Genomic DNA, 22,839 nt, shown 5'->3' with positions numbered 1-22,839 from the left:
CAACCTATTGCGGTTTGCAAGCGATAGTTTTTAGATTTTTATTCAAAAATATTAATATATCTGCATTTTCAGGGATAAGTCTAGATCTACTGGCAGTAACGATATTAGCAGCAAGTGAAAATACTCGCTCAGATTCGACTGAAGTTGCTGGAATCACCGTGAATTTTTTAGCAAGACATGCTAATTTTTGAAGCCGATGCTCGTTAAGTTTCCACCATTCAAGGCTGTTGCAACTTTGCGAAAGACACTGATCTGATTTATAAAGAGTAGGCTCATCTGTTACATTAGGACTTCTTGAACACGATGGAAATATTCCAAGCAAATAGTCTAATGCTGATGACCCACCGGACGATTGCTGTGATAAATCATCTTCTTTTTCTTCAGATTCTACGCAAATATCATGAACCCATCTATGGATATTTGTTTGCATTTTAAAATTCAGAAATGGTAATGATTTGTACTTTGGGTCCAAGAATGTTGCTAAGAGGTAACTTTTCAGAACACTATTTGACAAAAAGTCTGATGATTCAGAATCGGATAATGCATCGAGCTAAAGACGCTTTCCTAAGTCAACTGATATTGAAGATTTTAAGTTCTTAACAATTTCAGAATCTGAAGGACATTCCTTCAGGTGGTTAGAAATAAGACCATATCCTAATGGTAAAGCAAAAGAAATGGAACACTTTTGATCACACATAACTGTTGTAGCCATTTGTAGTGGCTTCAGTACTCGAATGATATCTTCCATGATTTGCCACTTGTCTTCAGTTATCCTTGCATCCAGAGGTTTAGTGATATTTCTATCAGAGAACACTGCAATTATTGCTTCTCTTTTTTCCAGCAACCGTTCGCTCATCGAATATACACTGTTCCAGCGAGTCTTTGTATATTGAATAAGGCGATGCTTTGGTAACTTTAGAAATTTTTGTTTCTTTTCAAGCGCGACTGAAGCAGTGGTGCTATGTTTGAAGTTCCCTACCACTTTGCTACAGATTGAAATTATATTTGTTACCTCGCTTTTCTCTAAACTGGTCAGTATGGATCGCTGCAATGTATGTGCCAAGCATGATACATTGTAAACCGGCAACAAACGTCCAGCATTAATCATATTCGATGCATTGTCGTGAACTAATGCAACTACTTTGTCTTTGATGCACCATTCCTCCATACACAGTTTAATAGCATTAGCTACATTTTCAGCTGTATGTCGTTCTTCTAGTTCAATTGTCTTCAGAACAAAATCTTATGTACAGAAGTTCTTATACCGAGCATGACATGTCACTGTAATGTAAGAATCTGTTGCTCGAGACGTCCACATATCTGTCGTTAAAGCAACTACTTCTGCTTCCTGTAGCCTCTGTTGTACTTGGTCTTTCAGTTCAGAATAAAAAAGCTGCAAGCGTCTCCATAGTGTTCGCCTAGACGGTACGCTATAATTTGGTTCAAGAAAGGACGTTAACTCCCGAAAGCCTTTCCCTCCAATAAATGAAATTGGGAGCAGATCTGTTACTATCATGTTTGCAATCCTTTTCGCAATCTGTTCTTCATGTTCTGGTGTGCACGGCCGGCTATTTTTAAGATACTTTACTATTGATCTTTGTTCATACGTTCGCTTTTTATTGTGTGTTTGAGGAACTCTAATTACATCATCACGAGTTTCGTCATTGGTGACAGTTTCACAGGAAACTTTCACAGTAGTATCTTCTGACATATTTGTGGCCTCAACACAGTCTGATGGTCCAGGAGAATCTTCAGAACTATCCGAATAGGAAGCTTCCACAAAACTAACAAAAAATCAAAAAGAAAAAGAAAAATGGGCGTATGGAACTTTGATTCTTAGCATTATTATGTAAGTAAACATATATAACACAACTTAATATAGACAGATTGATTCAATATAAATACAATACAATTAGAGAAAATAAAAAATGTGTAAAGGGATAACGAGGACGGAGAATGAGGGGAGGTGCGAAGCACAAGTTAACACATGTGTATTGTTAATCAGACAAATGAATGTGTCTTTTGCGTAGGGTCATCTCTATGTGATGATGGGAATCGGAGAAGCCAAACTGAGCAGAAAGTGATTACTGTGCAGGATAGGATGGATGAAAGAGTGGAAGATGCTAATGAATAACATAATCAGATATAACCTTGAGCCCCAGATAAGCCCCAATTCGTGACTTTTTTTGAATTATTTGTAAACAACTGCAACAACAGTTTTCTTAATTGGTATGTTAGCAACTTTGGGTGAGACACTTGCCGATTTCCGGGGAAGATGTGGATTTCGTATTTATATGACTAAAAGACCTCCAAAATGTGGAATTAAAATTTTTATTCTTGTTGGTGAAACATTATACTACACAACAAATACAGAAGTGTATGTGAGGACACAACCAGAAGGCCCGTTCCAGATAGATAACAAACCTGAAGAAGTAGTGAAGAGATTGTGTCAACAGATTCATGTTTCTTCTTGCAAAGAGACCTTTTTACAATAATCGGTTTACAAGCTGCAATTTGGTTAAATAAATGGAATGAGACAGTAAGTTAACTATTATAGGGACAATTCGTAAAAACAAGAGAGTTGCCCCCGCGTTTGTGAATGCCAAACGGAGGAAAGAATACAGTAGTGTATTTGGTTTTCATTAGAACTGCACCATTGGTTCGTATGCATCTAAGAAATATCTGTGTTTAGTGCTGATCTCAAGTATGCACAATGACGTCAAATTAGATGAGAGTAACAGAGATAACAGGAAGCCAGAGATCGTCATATTTTACAACGATACTAAAGGTGGGGTGGACATAGTAGACCAGATACCTACTGTATATGACGAAGAAAGAAATACTACACGATGGCAAATAACGTGATTTTATCACTTCTAAAATGTAGAACCGACTAGTAGTAATGTTATACATTTAGCGAACACAGCAAGGTTTTTCGGATTAACTCTACAAGATGCTTCTGTACCTAATCATGTAGGAAAGCGAAGACGATGTTACATGTATAAACACAGTAAGGCCAGATATTTTGCCAAAAGTGCTGTAAGTGGATTTGCCTAAGTCACGCAAAAATGATGTGTGGAGACTGCTGCAGAATTGAAACGTGAATATACCGCTATTAGGAGAAATCCTGGGTTACTTCTTTCTAGTTAATAAATATTTTATTTTCAGTACCGGTATTTAAGCAATAAAATATTCACATAATTATCGAACTTAATTTTATCAAGAAAGGTATTGCCTCAAAAAAATGTATAGTTTCGCTTAAAGCGTATCCACTGTCTGGTGTTTGTATTTAATATTATAAATATAATACAAATTTAAATCCTAGTTCACATCTTATCAGACAAAAATGTTCCTGGGTCCAGGAGGCAAAATGTTACCATTCACAAAATTTTTTTTCACCTTACCACTATAAGGTTAAGAGCAATGTATCTCAAGAGGGTAAAGTGTACTGGCAGAGCGTAAACATTAGGGACAAGGAGTATGCTGATAGCGATTTGGTGTGGGGTCTAAAGTGAGGTAGTATATATTGCATGAATAAAGAGTGCTGAGTTTGGAAGCGTTTGTTGATATAGGTGAGATTTACTTTTTCGATATATTAGTGTAATATGGACAAGTTTTGCATTGGTATAGCTCCAGAGTGGGACTACGTAACCGGACAATGAAAGGTATGTGGAAAACTTTTGGTTAGAAGGTCAACAGTTTCTTTTATAGATTTTGAATAATGAAGTTATCCACACTGTAAATCTGTATGTTAAGTTTGGCAGTAACAATTTTTTTATGTACTTAGGATCGTCTATGCATAAAATACAAAAAGACGGCATCAAACCGCAGAAATTTAAAGTTCGAGCTACTACTTCGGGAAAAATATTTGTGCTATCTCTATGCTTTATCATTTCCATTGTGAACCCAGTAGTAAGGCAACGGCTAGAGTCTGAGTTTGACAGTTGGAGATGCAGTGAAATATCGTTATCATTTATTGGTAGAGAACACTCAATTAAAATAATTTACAATGTTCAACTCAGATGGCAAGAAAAGAGTGAGAGTGACTTGGGCAACGTGATCCCACGCTAGAGAAGTGTGCCAAATCAAATGTTTTATATTCTGCGTTTAATGTGGTGATGTACAGTAGAATGCTGCTCAAAAGTGCAGTGAACAGAAAACCACCTTTAAACTATACTACAAAAACGTACAAAGTGTTACAAACAATTTTACAGACTGTGCCGTAAATATGGCTGTTTAGTGGTGAGCGAAACATGTCTGAAAATATCAATAAGGAACAGTGGAATGTCGTTTCTCAACCAATTCTCTACATAGAAATAAGACCGCAAGACCATACAGGCGGATTGTTTGTAGTATTAAAATTAATGGGCAGCAGAGCACAGAATGATCTCGTACGTGAGTGTGAAACTATTTGAGCAGAGGTAAGTCTGTCCAAAAACAGTCTTCGTCGGGTGTTTCAGCAGACCATATAGGAACAGTGCTCTAAGTTTACTTGAAAGATGCCACGAACATTTCCAGATGTTGTCAGAAGGTGACAAAGTTGCTCATTTTGGTGACTATAACTTGAGCTTAGATATGGATCTACAATAAACGTGGGATAACGTCAGACACAAATGACATCCCTTCGTCGACTATTCTACTCAAACATCAATTTAGGATAGTACAATTTTCATAGCACGCGTAGAAATAACAGCGTAGATCATATCATCTCTATTCCTCCAGCAGAATGCGACAACTAATATAAACTCTCCGCACGTGGGAGATTTTTGTCCTTTGTGGATTATCATTTACTTTGCAATATGTGAACCTGGAGTAAACGCCTTGCTAAGATCTTTGCATCTCTTTGGTGACTGACTTCTGTTCAACTGCGTTTCAACGTTTGAGCGTAGACTATATCGCCTTCCACACCTCTCACGTGTGAGATTTTGACCCTGTGTGGCTCAGCACGTGTGGACGTTGAATAAATTCTATTCCAGGATTTTTGCAAGGTGAGATTTTGCTACTGTTTGGATTCACATGTGTGTAGCCAATTTCGAACGTAGATTAAATGCCCTACCACACTCTCGACATGTGTGATGTTTTACTCCTGTGTGTGTTAACATTTTTCTAGCCAAACTTCAACGTTTATCAAATGACATACCACACTTAGGGCATATTAATATGTGTAGCCAGAGCTGAACTTCGACTAAGCTTCTAACCACACTCTTAGCATACATAACCTCTTTCTCCTGTATGGATTAACATGTGTGTAACCAAACTTAAACGATATTTAAATTCGCCGTTACACTCGTAGCATGTGTGATATTTTGTTCCTCTGAGGATTAACATGTGTGCAGCCTAACTGGAACCTCGAGAACCAAATATGAATGACGATTAAATGCCGTACCACACTCTTGGCACGTGTGAGGTTTTCCTCCTGTGTGGACTAACATTTGTGTAGCCAAATTCGAACGTCTATTAAATGCCTCACTACACTCTTAGCACGTATGAGATTTTTCTCCTCTGTGGATTAACATGTGTTTAGCCAAAGTCGAACTACGATTAAATGCATTACCACACTCTTGGCACGTGTGAGTTTTTTCTCCTGTGTGGATTAACATGTGTGTAGCCAAATGTGAACGTCGATTAAATGCCTTGCCACACACTTGGCACGTGTGAGGTTTTTCTCCTGTGTGGATTAACATGTGTAGGCAAATATTAACGATGAGTAACTGCCTTACCACATTTTTGGCACATGTAGGGCTTTTCTCCTGTGTGGATTAACATGTGTTTAGTTAAAGTTGAACGTTCAGTAAATGCTTTACCACACTGTTGGCACGTGTGAGGTTTTTCTCCTGTATGGATTAACATGTGTGTAGCCAAATATGAACGATGAGTAAATGCCTTACCACACTCTTGGCACGTGTGAGGTTATTCTCCTGTGTGGATTAACATGTGTCTAGCCAAATGTGAACGTTCATAAAATGCCTTGCCACACTGTTGGCACGTGTGAGGTTTTTCTCCAGTGTGGATTAACATATGTGTAGCCACATGTGAACGATGAGTAAATGCCTTACCACACTCCTGGCACGTGTGAGGCTTTTCTAGAGTGTGGATTAACATGTGTTTGGCCAAAGTCGAACATCGATTAAATGCCTTACCACACTCTTCGCACGTGTGAGGTTTTGCTCCTGTATGGATTAACATGTGTGTAACCAAACTTAAACGATATTTAAATTCGCCGTTACACTCGTAGCATGTGTGATATTTTGTTCCTCTGAGGATTAACATGTGTGCAGCCTAACTGGAACCTCGAGAACCAAATATGAATGACGATTAAATGCCGTACCACACTCTTGGCACGTGTGAGGTTTTCCTCCTGTGTGGACTAACATTTGTGTAGCCAAATTCGAACGTCTATTAAATGCCTCACTACACTCTTAGCACGTGTGAGGTTTTTCTCCTGTGTGGATTAACGTGTGTGTAGCCAATTCTGAACGTCGATAAAATGCCTTACCAGACTCTTGGCACGTGTGAGGTTTTTCTCCTGTGTGGACTAACGTGTGCAGCCAAATATGAGCGCTGAGTAAATGCCCTACCATACTCTTCGTACGTGTAAGTTTTTTCTCCTGTGTGGATTAACATGTGTTTAGCCAAAGTCGAACGATGATTAAAAGCCATACCACACTTTTGGCACATGTAGGGCTTTTCTCCTGTGTGGATTAAAATGTGTTTAGTTAAAGTTGAACGTTCAGTAAATGCTTTACCACACAGTTGGCACGTGTGAGCTTTTTCTCCTGTGTGGATTAACATGTGTGTAGCCAAAGTCGAACATCGATTAAATGCCTTACCACACTCTTCGCACGTGTGAGGTTTTTCTCCTGTGTGGATTAACATGTGTGTAGCCAAATGTGAACGTTGATTAATTGCCTTGCCACACTCTTGGCACGTGCGTAGTTTTCCTCCTGTATGAATCACCATGTGCGTAGCCAAACTTGAACATACTCTAAACTCCTTTCCACATACTCCACATGTGTGAGATTTTTCACCTGAATGCACTAACTCACCACTTGACATAGTTGAACTTTGAGTAGAGCGTTTATCACTATTTTGGGACGTATGCCTTTTTCACTTTCCTGTGTCACCATATTCTTTGTCAAACGTGATCGATGAAATTTTTTGCCAAACTGCGTCGAAGTATCAGATTCATCATAAGAATGAGAAATGGATTTATTTAATGTAGTAAACGTATTCCCTTCTCCGTGGAAAGCAAAGATGTTATCGCGCCTGTAACGAATTCAGCAAACAATGAAATGTAAATGGAGATGATGATTAAGTAGCAAGAAAACATGTATTCATTCGCTATATTACAAGTTTTATTACATTAAATATTGTTGAAATATGAAATGGAGTACCATATCACTATTGTCTCAAAATAAGTTGCTGTAGTTTGTTTCACTATATCAAATTAAACTATCATTTATATCGTGGCGGGCATAAGCCTATGACCAGGTATTGTCGGCTGTTTTGACACAAATGCACAGTATGAGAATTAAATCTGTCTTATGTGTAGATTCGTGTGGAGAAAAAACCAACTTGCGATCCAAAGGTTTAAGAACAACTCAACGTATTAAAAGAAACTGTACCGAAGGTAATTCACTTATATCATCATAAGAGGAACACGAAAGACGTTTTGAAACCAATTAAAAAATTACATACAACTTTCCAACCTGAGGCAGAGAAACTTAGAGTAACAAGACTAAAGACGAATCATTTACAGCGTTGTGATCGTGGTTCAGTGGTCTAGGGGCTTGACCAGTAATCTCGAAGTTCTTCGATCCAATACACGTCAAGCACTTTTCTTTTTTTTTTACTTTAGGAATTTTGATGGAAATAGATCGGCGATAACACACGCTTCATTATATTCAAATATTTGAATACACGTTTGTTTCAGCACTTGAACTATCAAATTTTCAGGAATAATACTAACAATAATAACAATTATCTCGAATAATATTTAAAAATTAAAAACTTATTATCGCTCAGGTCGTACCATTACAAGCAAAAACGTGATATTAGGCAAAAAAAATATTTCGGTTTTGTGTAATGTTGCCCATGAAAAGACGAATTTCTCATCTCGATTCTAAAACAAACCAAACAAAATCGGGATGAAACATTTTAATTCGAGACGGGACAAGTTTAACTCACACTATAGTCATGCTTTGGAGATGAGAATCGAGACGAGACCAAAACTATCGTATCTCATCTTATCTCGATTCTAGAAATAGTGTATGCCACTCTTTAAGCAACAATTGCTCTGTAGACTGAATCTTATACATCATTTTGATAAGATTTCAGAGCTCACTGAATTATGGTCTGTGTATATATTTTTGTAGCAAAGATTTTTTAATTAAATCTGCAAACTTCACAAGTTAGTTTATTACAAGCTTTAGTTTTCAATTATATTCAGTTCTTTTTTTTAGTTTTTTCCTGAAAACGTACAGTAGAATATATTCTACACGAAATATTAGCGGAAATCTTTCGTTTAAATTTGAGTAGCTGTAGAGATGTCTCATGATGGTACGGATCATCTTTCCCGAAACGCCTTCGACTTCTTCTGTAGCTTAGCCAGCATAACCATTAGTTAAAAACAACTGTAATTACGGCTCTTGTGAGTTCAGAATCCCTACTTTCTACACCAAAATTACCTCGAAACTTTCCGTTATAACATTTAACTTTCCTTTATAACATTTTGCTATTTGTAGGGAAACTTTCCGTTATAACATGTAGCTAGTTGTAATAACGTATCGAGAGGGTATGTGCTGTTGGTCCTGACACTTCTCTCCAATCCCGACTATTTTGTAACTTATGGCTTACGCTACGGGTTATTTTACAGGCTTTAATACAATGTGTCCTCATACGGAATTTGTTACCTATACTATTATTATTATTATTACTGAATATTTGAGACCTCAATATTACGTCACACTGCCGGAGCAAAACTTGGATAAATGCAATAAACAAGTGACAAATGTTGGGAAAAAGACGAAAATCAATGTGAAGGTTACGATTATATTTACAAGAATCTAACAACTACCAAAAAACACGATTTCAACCACATGGCGACCGTTTTCAGGATTAAATTATAGCAATCTTCCTACAACTGCTTTTACAATACCATTAGTTATACAGATAACGTGTTGAGTTTGGATCTGATTAGCCTAGTGTCGACAGTCAGTTTCTATCAGATCCTCGGCGAACAAAATTAATTAAAAATAAAGCAGAGTGATAGATAAAAACAAGAACTGAGTAATGTAGATTTTTCATGTAAGTTAAGTAAATATGTTTTGACCTTGAGAGCAACAGAGAGATTAATGTAGCTCATAAAAATTTTTCTTGTTGATTTTTAATTCTATGTAGATGTGAGTGGATAGTAAACAACTGATTGAGTATACACACATACATACATGTTTTACACTATGCACCTTCATGTGCATTTATGAATAAGAGTAAATGTTTTAATACTAATACACAATAACACACTGAGCAAGGCTATGTGATAATATGTAAAAAGAAAACAGTATCACGTGACAGTTTCAACACAATAACTGTGCAAACAAAGAGAGAACATATAGAGAATGTTTCGAAAAGCAGGAATTAGGACGTACAAATAAAGAGGAAGCAGAATAATTGAACTAGTCAGAAGAAAAAAGAGAAAGGCAATAGCGAACAAAGATCAAGGGGGAGTAATATATAGAGTAGGATGCGAGGAGTGTAACAAAATTTACATAAGAGAAACAAAAAAAATGCAAAAAAAGGATTAAGCAGCACCAGGATGTTGTAAGATTGAAAATGGACAAGAATGCGATATACAAGCATCAGAAAGAAACAAACCACAGGATAGGGTGGGAAGAAGCAGAGGTCATAGAAGTAGAGAACAGGACTTTGGTGAGAAAATGGAAGGAAGCCAGAGATTATGAAAGCAGGACGCAAGGTGATGAACTGGAATGCAAGATTCTCGATAAATAAGGAGTGAGAGAAGATTCTGCTTAAAGAAAAGATTAAAAGGAAGAAGAAAGAAAGAGAAACAAAATAACAAGGGAAACAAGGATAATTAGAGGAAAAGACGCATCCAGCGGAAAAAAGTAAACCTTTAATATAACACGTGTGCAGCTAAAAAGTGAAAGTGAAAGCCAGACAAGTGTTACTTTTTAAAGAAGGGGCGGAACCTAATTAAAATTGATCTCCGGACAGTATATATAAGTGATGACAAACTCCCAGCAACCAGGAGTGGAAGTCTGATGAAGACACAGTTATTGTGTAGAAACTGTCACGTGATTCTGTTTTTCAAATATTATCATATGGCCTTGCTGAGTGTGTTATTGTGTATTAGTACAAAATGGAATCAAAGCCTGATAGAATAGTTATAGAAAATATTTTATATATGGTACTGGTTTATATCTGTGTTAATTTTATATTGAAGCACTTCGCAAAGTGAAACCTGAGATGTAAACACAAGGATTGGTTGTTAATGGTCGTAATATCAAAATTCTTAGTGTTTCATGTTTTAAGTGCATGTTTCTTATTTTCGTATTAAACTCAGACATTTAGTTTTTTGTACTTTGAATTAGTTGCTCGTAACTCATATCAATATGGAGGCTAGTGTATTAGAACAATTTCAAGCAATGTTGACAGAGGAATTAGAGAAATAATTAGAAACCATTACTCAAAAATGGTAATGAATATTGGATGCCTAGGACAAAAAATACATGAATCAGTAGGTGAACTTCAAAAGCCTCTATCAGAAACGATCTGGGAGCGTAGGAAAGAGCGAATTGAATGTCAAAGCAGACAGCTTACGTAATAATATCAAAGTAGCCAATAGCTCCTTAACTGAAGTACTCTCTGAATTAGTTAACGCGGTCAATCTTCTTGGGTTTTGGCCAAAGGCAAATGGTTTTGCGCGAATAAACAAATTCAAATATGTCTTTGTAACAGTGTATGTCTAACGTAAGTTGCACTTGAGTGCTGCAAATCCATCCCGACTTTATCAGCTTTGAGTATTGTAGAAGGAAACGACTTCAAATTCACAATAGACCCGCCAAGCGAATTCTGCTTTACGTAATGAAGGTCTCGTACATAATATATCGGTCGGAAATGTTTACCGTAAACAAGCGTAGAAGTAACACTTCCAATAAAGCACACGCAGTCGAAAGTATATTTCCGTTATAGAACCGAAATGTAACACTAAAGTTAAGAAGAAAAATAAGATGGCCAATGATACCCAGTTGAGTTTTCGTAATACATTATTAAGGTAAACTCGATTTCGAGGAGCATAATCAGAAGAATTAAAATGAGAAGACGTGATCATATCAGTACATCAGATGCAACAATTATTAATTTTCAGTTGCCGAAATATTTGAATTTTCAAGCTAGTACTTCAATATTGCGAAATTGTAAAAAGCGAAAGTTTAAGTGTAGTGTTACACAAAATGTAGACATGTTGATTGCTCATTATGAAAACAATGTGCGTCGACCTCCACGTACAGCGTATTCTCAGCACGCACAACCACACGTTAGGCGTGCAGAAGGAAATAAGTTGAGAATAAAAGGAAAGTGCCTTGGTAAGCGTAATTCGGAACGCACTAAACTCGGTCAAAGACGAACTACATGCAAATTAAAGTCGAGCTGTAGGCGAGGTTATTTCGAATCAAACATGAGGAAGAAGTATACATCGACTCCGAAGAGCACTAAAAAGCTTAAGCGAAAACACGTACGAACATTCTATAATAAACTACATGGCAAAATATAGTAATAGTAAGCGCAAACCTAAAAAGAAATTTATGGCAGGTGTCGTAATGCAGCGTAAATCCAAACGTCGCAAAGGAAGGCGTGTCATTACGTGGAAGTTTAGTAAATACGCTGTAAAAAGGAGAAAAGTTCCGAAATTAAACAAACTAACTGGAAAAGTACACGTAACCGTGCTAAATTACAGCTTGCAAGCGTAACCGGCACAGATGGAAAATTAAAATCTTAGCACAAAAAAACCGTGAGCTTCACCCCAACTCGGGTTAAACCCCAAAAGAGATTAGAAATCAGAAATACCGAATTTGAACTTTTAAACTTTTAGATTATGAAAAAAGGATTATTGTTTATTTATTTGATTATTTCCCCGAATTTAGAAGGTTACTTTTCAGAATCAAAGTGTGTGCCCACCGCCACTGACGCACCAGTCCAAGAAACCATCAATATCGCCTTACAATCAGGTACGTTTAGTTAGATGTCATGTTTTATGGTTTCCTTACAGCATTTGGAGATGAAAGATGAATGTGGATGGGAGAGACAGCATTGGAAATTTTAAACAGGTAATTGATTCAGAACGCGATTTCCGACTTTGAAATTGTAATAATACCGCACCACTTTTGAAAAGTATGGCTATCCCGTTTTGGATGCGGGCTTTCAGTATCGAATTCTTATTAGGATGTTTAAGTTTTGTATTTTTTTAGGTCTTTCCAGTTTTGGGAACCATACTTCATAATAAAATTTTGTTATCAAATTTTGCTTGAGTTTTTAATCATTCTCCTTCATGTTTATATTAACATTAACTGTCCCCATACAATCAAGCATTTAGAGACATGTTAGGCAATTAGATATAATTACGAACATAATTAGAGAAGTACTAGCAATAACTACAATTAATCATAAAGTTAAAATTTTGGGTAATTAAAAAATGTGCTCTTCAGATAGTGAACTTTTTCATCTGATGTTGTGATTGTATAATGAGAAAATATGCAAAATTTGTAATGTAAGATCAAGTCGCCGTCAAAATACTGTAAGTTAAACACAATTTAGTATAATATTGAAAGTAATTGACAATAACCTTGAATTTGATAAAGTTGCTCGTTGTTCGATATATTTATGCAGTCTACTATGAAAAGTCAATGTGCATTCAATGTGACTAATATTACCTGAAGTTAATTGACTTCAGAGAAAGCGATATTATAAGTTAAGAAGAGTTGAAGGTTAAAATATAGTTCATCCCCTAGGGACATCCCTACTTTCGTTATAAAATTAAAGTGATGAAACCAGTCGGACGCCTGGTTGGGACCCAGCTAATGTGCAGATTCGGCAATTGACTAAAATTTCAAAATTTTGTTCTAATTTTTATTGTTTGGCATAATTAGAGAAAAGTAAAATAGTAATAAAATTGATGTTCGGATTTTAGATTTTGATATAATAATTAGTTTTGATTTGGATTTATAGAAAATAATTAAAGTTTTGATTTGGATTTGGAGAAAGTAAATTAAATGTTATTCTTTTTGATATTTGAAAATAACTCTTGTATTCTTGTGCCGGGAATCATAAACCGATCTCGAGAAAAAGAAAAAGGGAAGCCCGTTTTCGATTCCACGTTACCATTTACTACGATAAACACCAGATACTATGATGTATCGATAGTACTGAGTGCTTACGTCAGTTAGGCAGTATATGGTAAAATTAAGGTTTATGTTATGAGAACAAATTAAGATTGCTACGTACGAGTAGGCCCTGAACAACAATAATGTTTAATGAGCAAGTTAATATTACTGTTATCTTGTGTTTCACTATTGTGACAAATGCTCTTGGATGTGACTTTATTCTCGATAAAGATAAGTGCAATTGCTAGTAAGCCACACATAAGTATAAGCTAGCGCTCTTTAAAAGGTTACATTTGTAAACGTACCAATTTTGTAGGTACGAGCGGGCCTGAAGTAATACTAATGATTAAAAAATTGATGATTTGAAATGTGAGGATGTTGCATTAAATCCCCTTCCAGGGTGTATTTCTTGTCGTCCTCTTCATTACATTTATTTTCTTAAAATGCCTCCTCAAGGCCTGAATGTTGACAGCCCAATTAGGGTTCGGAAATTAACCCTGATTTGTCATGACTTGAATACCGAAGGCATGCAACTAGGGTGGTATGTAAGGTCTTAGGGTAGAAGCGATTCATTCGAATCCTCAGGGACCTTGCAAGCTTGAACTGTAAGAGATTGTCAGCACCAGTGGCGTAGGGAAGGGGGGGGCCCGGAGGGGCCGGGCCCCCCCCAAAGAGGTCTGACAATGTACTTTGGTACTTTGATGTTTGTAATTTTTTATATATTTTTATGTTTATAAATTTTTTTGTTTGTAATTTTTCTATATGTGCCTATAACAGCACTTGGGCCCCCCAAACACACATCCTGGCTACGCTACTGGTCAGCACCGTTTGTTTTAGGATCCAATTCATTAATCTGTATTTTTAATGAATGACTTACAACCTGTGTTGTCAAATAATTACGCACAGAATGGCGCTCCGTAGGGCTTAACCAACGTTTTACTAATTTATTTGTATTAAAATGTTCAAACGGTTATTAGTTACGTTGTGTAATGCAAGTTACAATGTATAATATAACGAAACTGACTTAACATTGACGGAAATTCTTTTAAAATTTGGCGGTCCTTACAGTGACTGTTTTCCACGCCACTACAACAACAAAGCCTCCCTGTAATTAGAACTGATGCTGACCCCAACATTAACACAAAAATAAAGTTACATGTTCTATCGTAGGGGGTAGTTGAAACTTCGTGTATACAGTTCATGGTTTTACCGACGGAGGACTGTGAAACTCTCTTCATATTTTGTGCCAAGTAATGCCCGATGTTCAAAGTAACCCCTTGTCAAGGTAGCTAGTAACCACTGTAAGCGAAATGAAGTATCAAAATTTAGTGTGGCAAATCATAACACGGAACTATGAAAATGTTTGGGAATGAAGGGATCCATATAACTAAGAAGTTACGTCCCTAATGTATTGTGTTACTTTGGAACACAAATATACAAGCAAGAACACATTCAACACGTAAGACGTGTAAGTCATCCTAAATACAGAATTTTGCGCTATCCTTGTTTACCCACATTCTGCGTAATGCCCTAATCTGCACAGCAATCTTATTTTTACCGGCCATCTAGCACATGCTGATTAGCGTTGTTTTAACAATAATTCATAAATAATGTACGTACATCAAGCCCCTAAAGTGATCCCATATTGAAAAATGCAGGTCCATACCCTAAAAAAATTTTTCTAAGAATGTAAAAAGTTGACTTTCTTGAAAAAATGAGTGCAGCTATGAAATGAACTGTTGTATGGACCACTACAAATAATGAACATCCATTGTTGGTTAAAATATTCTTTATCTTGTATTTTACTTATGTCTTTCGAAGCCCGACGGAAAAATCAAGCTAGACCCATTTGACCTAAATCAAAACAAAATCACAAACGTCCATAGTTTATGTTCGAATATAATACATTACAGGTTTACATTTGTAAAATTTTAGGATAATTACCATTCTCATTATTTGGTATTTTACATAAGTCTCTATATAAATAAAACAATATCGTCGAGCACCCATATTTTAAGTATGTGAAACAATTAGTACGAAATGTGTAACCAATAATAAAGAAATAATTATTTTATCAAGATATGAACTACATAAGAATTGTATGGATCGTATCATTTTTTTTTATTTTTATTTGGTATACAGCTTGTCTACGTGTGCCATGTCATTTCCAAATTGTAGGCTACTAACTTACGTTCATGATATCTTCCATACCTAAATATTTCTCGTGAAGTATTGCTTTTAACCAACAAAATTTCCGAAACCATGTAACCGTATTATCAATCTGAGGCAATTAGTTAATGAAAAATTGAACATTACCTTTCTGGCCGAACTGAATTTAAACTTTTTGTTATTAATTGTTGGGAGTCATTAGAATACGACGCGCAAGTCTCCTGAACCACAATCTTTCTTAGCGTTTCTATATTACTTTCAAATTCAGGATCTTCTTCTAGTGCTAATTCTGGTTTCACCCTATCAACGTTTCGTTTCACATCCAAGGAGCACATAGCTGTATCCTTGCCCGCTGATACCTCTCCTTCCGTTGTAGATAATATTAACTCTTTGTTGTCATTCATTAGTTCGTATGTCCACCCTCTCCCTTCGAGCGGATCATCACTAGGTAAGTCATAAACAATTTCTTCTTAGCATATCAATTCCAATTTAACAGACGCCTTACCAGCCATTGTGAATTGAAATATAATAAGAATTTAACACTGTTCTTATACTCCCCTTATATTTTACGTTGCCAGTGTTAATGAAATGATTTACAAGTACGTTCACAAAATCAACTTTATATTTCCACTCTTCTACTTCTTCCTCTTATTCTTCTTCATCAATCACAATTCCTCTCTCGGCTATTGATTGTTTGTTTGTAGTAAGCATTACAAAAGTTTGCATAGTATCATTATCACTGTATTGAACAAGAATATCGGCAATTTAGAAAGGTAATTAAACATGTAAAATGTAAAGATTAGAATAGCTGAAAAATGATAACGGAACGAGGATCATTGTGCAACTAGCTAGAACGCGTCGAGACATGCTCCCGCTTTATTGCGAGAATTTTAGTGGTAATATTATTCTAAGAAGAACTTACTCTACACTATTTTATCTGTGAATTATGTAGTGGTAAGAAGAACATCGAAAATGTACTTTCGTAGTGATAGAAACTGAGATATGAATAATTTGTGAAACGTAAACAAAACGTGTATTTGTGTTTCCACTAGAAGTATTATTTTAGTATTTTAAATGCGAGTTAGCCCTCTGGAGGAAAAAGAAATGTTGAATCCAGTCTCCAATGGATAAAAGTGTAAAGCTGTGCCAAAACAATAATAGCTGTGTAGATTTCATTTTATTAGTTCGTAGTGGATTCTCAGAATTTTGAAAAATATATTACAATAAATTGGCGGCCATTTGCAATCTCATAGCTGCAATCTCTATGAAAGTCAGCGTTGCCAGCGTACCCTGTTTTAACTTTACGGTTTACGCTGAAATTATGGTTTCAGAAAAATCGCATTGATATTGAAAATTATAGCTTCTTTGTGTTAGAATTTTGTTTATGTTATACAATGGAGGGTTCATTTTGTATTAATTGTGAAAAACTGCAAAGAGAACTGAATGCAAAACTAGAAGAAATTCTATCGAAACAATTAATAATAGACATATTATCTAAAGACATTCTGCAAAATAATGGACAGATCGCTCAAAACGAAAATACAAGTGCATCCTGGAGTGAAATTGTAAAACGCAATATTAATGTACACCCCAACTCGCAAGAAAGCAACACCCTTGAACAGGTGAAAAGAAACAATGTCCCTCATTCAGTGCATAATAGTGTCAACCAACCAATAGCTAAAAACTCATCGAAATTTGTTGGAAAGGTTCGGCAGAGGAAAAACAATGTAAATGTAATATACAACAGTAAATACGAAACGCAGTTATTGGAGGACAAAGAAAAGGTCGAAACAAATAAAAGTAAACCGCGATATAATCTGAAGTCGCAAACTATGCGTAATGTAAAAACCACACAATATCAACAGGTAGGTTCACCAGAAGGCATTAGAACTCAGAATAGATTTGTAGTGCTTGAAGGTGAAATGGTCAAAGAACATTTTAAAAGTAGTACGTCGCAGGACAGGAAAAGTATTCCGAAATTCTTTGAAGATGGTGAAACCCATAACAAGCTGAGAACAAAATTAGACGTAAATGTGACTCGACAAAACAACAGAAGAAATAGGAATGCTGAAGGGAGTAATAGACAGGAAAGTGACCTGAAGAAAGTAGTTATATTATCAGATAGCCAAGGTCGTGGGTTAGGTACACTTATGAGCAACAAACTAAACAAGGTAAGAACAGTTAACTTTGTTAAGCCAGGAGCTCGATCTGAGCAAGTGTTGAAGGACTGCGTACAAGAAACAGAAAAACTCACAAAAGAGGATTATGTGTTAATAATCACTGGAACTAATGATGTATCTAAAAACAAAGCAAATAGTGTAATAGCTGCTTATGAAAGTGTATTAAGTAAATTAGGTAATACCAATGTTCTGGCTTGTACAGTCCCTCACCGGTACGACTTAATTGATAAATCTTGTGTCAATTTAGAAGTGAGGAAAACCAATCAGGAAATCATGAAATTATGTAACAAGTATACTAATGTACATATTCGATCTTGCGTCTCTCGACCGAACACACCATACTCAGCATGGTGTACATTTAAACCGCAGAGGTAAGCTTTTCATTGTAGACAAGGTAAATCAATTAATAAGTAATAAGTCCAGTGCAAAATCATATAGTATAGTACAGTACAGAAATGGGCAAACAAAATCTTTAGCCTGCAAACAGGTTACTAATAATACAAAGGTAACGTCTAAATGTACAGTTGTAAAAGATGCCTCTAGAGCTTTGAACACATTTCAGTTGTCCAACGTAAGTTTTAGTTTAGCTATGGGGAATAGATTGCTTGAAATGCACAGTGAGGATAGCCAAATGATGTTTGTAGCAAAAGAGATGCTTCACAATTTGGGGCGTACATCAGTGACACTAGTAAATCTTAATAGTGAAAAGACAGTACATAACCAAACATGTAACTTTAAAAAAAGGAGTACAGATACATCTACTGAGAGTTCGCAATCCATGTCTTTCTTTAATGGTAACGCAGAAGGCAATGAAAACGTTTCGGAACACAACAAAAGAAACGCAAAAGTTATCCTCCCAATTTCTCAATGCATGACACCACAAAAGATACATACACATTCAACAATAGGCGCCCCAAGTAGTAGTAGGTGTGTGATCAATCGACAAAGGTGATTACCCGAAAAACTCAGGAATAATGATTTTTTATGCGACGAGACAATAATATCACTTCTAAAGTAGTTAATGGGGAACATGTATCTAAGTTTGATGACAATCTAAGCATCAAAGAGATAACAAATGCTCCACTCATCGACACAGATACTTCTTCTAGGTCAGTATGCTATCAATCAAACCAATATAATACAGTTGAACTAAAGGTACTACATCAGAATATACAATCCATTAGAAATAAAATAGATGAACTAGACATACTAATCAGAAACGACACTGAGCTGATGAACCCAGATGTAATTTGTATTACCGAACACTGGTTGAGGGAAGATGAAATAGAGTATACAGTCCTACCAAATTATATATGTGTTGGTGGATTTTGCCGTACATTCAGTGGGTGCGGTGGTGCTTTAATGTTTGTGAGAAAAATATTAAAGTATAAGGTAAAAAACAACAGCATGTATCTGAATGAGGAACAGACATTTGAGCATGCAGTAATAGAAATCGAAAAGTCAGGACATAGGTTCATTATAATAGTCATGTATAGAACACCTGACAGCTCCTTTCTCCGTTTTATTGAAAAATTAGAACAACTGTTAACTCTAGTTAAGAAAGAAAGTAAACCAATCGTATTATGTGGCGACCTAAACATTGATTTCCTGACACCATCAAATCACCTAACATTATTATCAAACACTTTGCAATCCTTCGGCCTACAACACACTATAAACACTCCAACCCGCATTACAGAAAACTCAGAATCTTGTATAGATCAAATTATAATAGATAATGAAACTACTTCCTTTAAAGCAAGTAATCTTAACACATCACTCTCCGACCATAATGCAGTTCAAATAAACATAACACTTCAACCCCAAGATCGGAAAATTGATAGAAAAGAATGTAAGTGGGCAAGAAACTTTCATGAAACGAACGTGAAGTACTTTCAATATCTTCTTAGCAAGGAAGACTGGAAGGACACACTACTAGAAAATGACGTAAACAATAAATACAGACAGTTCATTAATACAGTTAGGCACTATTTCGAAATAGCCTTTCCACTTAAAAAGATAAAGGTATATTCTCACAAAAGTAGATGCAACTGGATAACACGAGGCATAATTAATTCCTGCATGAGAAAGAAACAACTACATACAATTGTGAAAAGAACGAAAAATAGGAAACTAAAATATTATTTTAATAAATATAGGAGTATTCTTAAAGGTGTAATAAAGGAAGCAAAGAAAATGCACACATCAAATAGGATATCTAAATCTGATAACAAGAACAAAACACTATGGCAAGTAGTAAATGAACAATCAACCGCATCAAAAACGCAAAAAATAGAAATAAAAAAAAATAATACAGCATGGCCGAGAAATAGCAAATAAACAACATATTGCAAACCTACTTAATGATTTTTTTTGCCAACGTTGCGAAAACATACTCAAATTCTGAATCTGAAAAGACTAACAACATAAAATTATCTAGTAATTCTGTATCTATATACTTAATACCTACCACAGAGGTAGAAATAAGATCGATTATTAAAAAAATGAAGACGAAAAAATCTTCTGGGCCTGACGATATTCCTTATTACTTGCTTAAAATGTGTGCCGAATATTTTCTTATACCGTTGACTGATATATTCAATTCGTCTCTTGAAACGGGAACATTTCCAGAAGATCTTAAACTTGCAAAAATAAGACCTATACACAAAAAAGGATCAACTACTGACCCAGGAAATTATCGTCCTATCTCTATTCTATTTGTTTTCTCCAAAATTTTAGAAAAAGTTATGTATAACAGATTGGTGCCCTTTTTGGAAAAGAATAATATATTCACGAAGAGCCAATTCGGGTTTAGGAAGTGCAAATCAATTAACAATGCTGTAGTTGCTTTTCTAAGTGATATATATAAAGCGAGGGAGAGAAGAAATAAAATATATGGAATTTTTCTGGATCTCACAAAAGCCTTTGACCTTGTTAATCACAAAATTTTATTGAATAAATTGCGTAGTTATGGTATTAGAGGTCATGCTAATTTATGGTTCCACTCCTATTTGACTAACCGCATGCAATATGTAGAAATAGGTCCAACCAAGTCAGAGGTAAGACACATTAGGCACGGAGTTCCACAAGGATCAATATTAGGTCCTATACTTTTCCTTATCTACATTAACGATCTTCCTGATTATATAGTTCCAAACAAAAGCGTACTTTTTGCGGATGATACAAATATTTTAGTTGAAATTCCAAATAACATTTGCTCCGAGGAAATCATATTTAAGAACACGACAGATAAAATTACGGAATGGATAAAAGCAAACCAACTTAACTTAAATGCAGCATAAACAACTATAATGAGTTTCAATGAAGGAAAACTAAACTCTCTAAATATACATCAAATACGTATAGACGGGGAACTCATACAGGTATCTGACTCTTGTAAATTTTTAGGGATAAAATTAGACTCTAAGTTAACATGGGACGATCACGTGAATGATTTGTTTAGGAAACTAAGCGCGAAAATATATCTTATAGGTAAAGTTAGTAAGATTCTAACTACAGAAACATTGAAAACAATTTATTTCGGATTGATTCAGTCAATTCTATCGTATGGAATCATTTTCTGGGGTAATACCTGTTATGCAAAAAAGTGTTTACTGTGCAGAAGAAAATGTTACGAATAATGTTATCAGTCCCGTTTCACACACCAAGTAGACCACTGTTTCAGAAACTTAAAATATTACCATTGCCGTGTATATACATTCTAGAAACAACATCATTTATACATATGAATAAAAGAAACTTTCAACTCAACTCGGACCTACACGAATACAACACAAGAACAACCAATCATATTCATATCCAAAATTTCCGTCTAACAAGAACTCAAAATTCGTTACACCACATAGGAATAAAACTTTAAAATAAATTACCAGATCGTGTCAAACGAATGCCAAACTTGCAGTTTAAAAGACACCTCAAGTTACTGTTACTCAAACATCTTTTCTATGGTTTAGATGAATATCTTCACTGTGGTCTTTCTTTATAATGTAAATATCAAAATTTATTTGAATTTTAAAATATATAAAACAAGGTAAATTTATATTTTCTCTAAAAGTACACTTAGTTTGTTTTATTGTTACGTATATATTTTATATTATTACTTTATATATTGTATTATTATATATTATTTTTTTAATAATTGTAATACTAATTGTAGCGTATCTCTTGCAATTATTATTATTATAACTTGTAATAGTATCTGTATCTCTTGACGAAGCCATGAACGCTAAGTTCTTACGGCGGAAAATGAAATAAATAAATAAATAAAAAAGTAACAAGATGTGTACAAAGTCGTAAAACAGATAGAAAGTAGTAAGTATGATAAAGCGAAAATACGTGAAAAAAGAAGTGTCGCAATCGGGAGAAAGCCAAATTTCAGGTTCAGGTTCAGGTTCAAGGTATTTTCCTTCCTTCTCTTTGGAAGTTTGGTTCCTGTAAAAAAGAAAAAAAGAGAAAGTAAGTACGGTACTGCTCTTTTTTCATCTAAAGTTTTCCATTTTCTTTTTGCACCAAAATTCAAGAAGTTCTTTGTTTTTTTTCTATTTCTTTATCACTTAGTTCCCTTCCATTTACATTAAAGCCTAGCCTCCAAGCTAATTTAACCAAATTTCTTTCCTTTTTTCATTTCATCGATCCACGTCCACTTTTAATTGATTTTTAGGGTTTCTACACATTTTAACAATAAGTGTTCTAATCTTTCGTCTTCTTTAAAACATAATTGACATTTTTCGTTCATTTCTTTAATTTTTTTCAATCTTACCCCTGTTCAAGGCTTCCTGACCTGGCTTTGAAAATAAAAATGCTTCGCAACTCATTGTTCATATAATATATTTTCTCATAACGCCTTTTGTATGTGTATATTCCTTTCAAACTGCTCTTCTTGACACCTTCTTCATACCACTTTTCCTGCGCTTTCTCTTTATTTGTTTCTTCTGTGATTTTTTGGAGAGAAGTATGGTACAATAGGAAAATATCAGAATAAGGAGAGAATTTCGAACAGATAAAGGGGGCTGAAGACCAAGTTTAACAGAAAAAGAGGTAGAGAAAATTGAGGAGTGTAAAATGAATGCTAG

General features: G+C 35.3%; 1 protein-coding gene across 1 annotated transcript; it reads right to left on the bottom strand.

Annotated features, from left to right (window-relative positions):
* Positions 1-2,388: 2,388 nt before the first annotated feature.
* Positions 2,389-15,970, bottom strand: LOC145676142 (uncharacterized). The gene is made up of 2 exons (XM_081747050.1): positions 15,714-15,970; positions 2,389-7,266 (listed from the first exon to the last, which is right to left on the bottom strand). The coding sequence occupies exons 1-2, from the start codon at positions 15,968-15,970 to the stop codon at positions 7,038-7,040; spliced, it is 486 nt and encodes a 161-aa protein (XP_081603176.1). The 3' UTR covers positions 2,389-7,037.
* Between the last annotated feature and the right edge of the window lie 6,869 nt (positions 15,971-22,839).

The sequence above is a fragment of the Thermobia domestica genome, chromosome 18, assembly GCF_964235325.1.
Source record: "Thermobia domestica chromosome 18, izTheDome1.hap1.1, whole genome shotgun sequence".
In the NCBI taxonomy this organism is placed as follows: domain Eukaryota; kingdom Metazoa; phylum Arthropoda; class Insecta; order Zygentoma; family Lepismatidae; genus Thermobia; species Thermobia domestica.
This window is presented reverse-complemented; position numbering and strand designations above follow the sequence as displayed.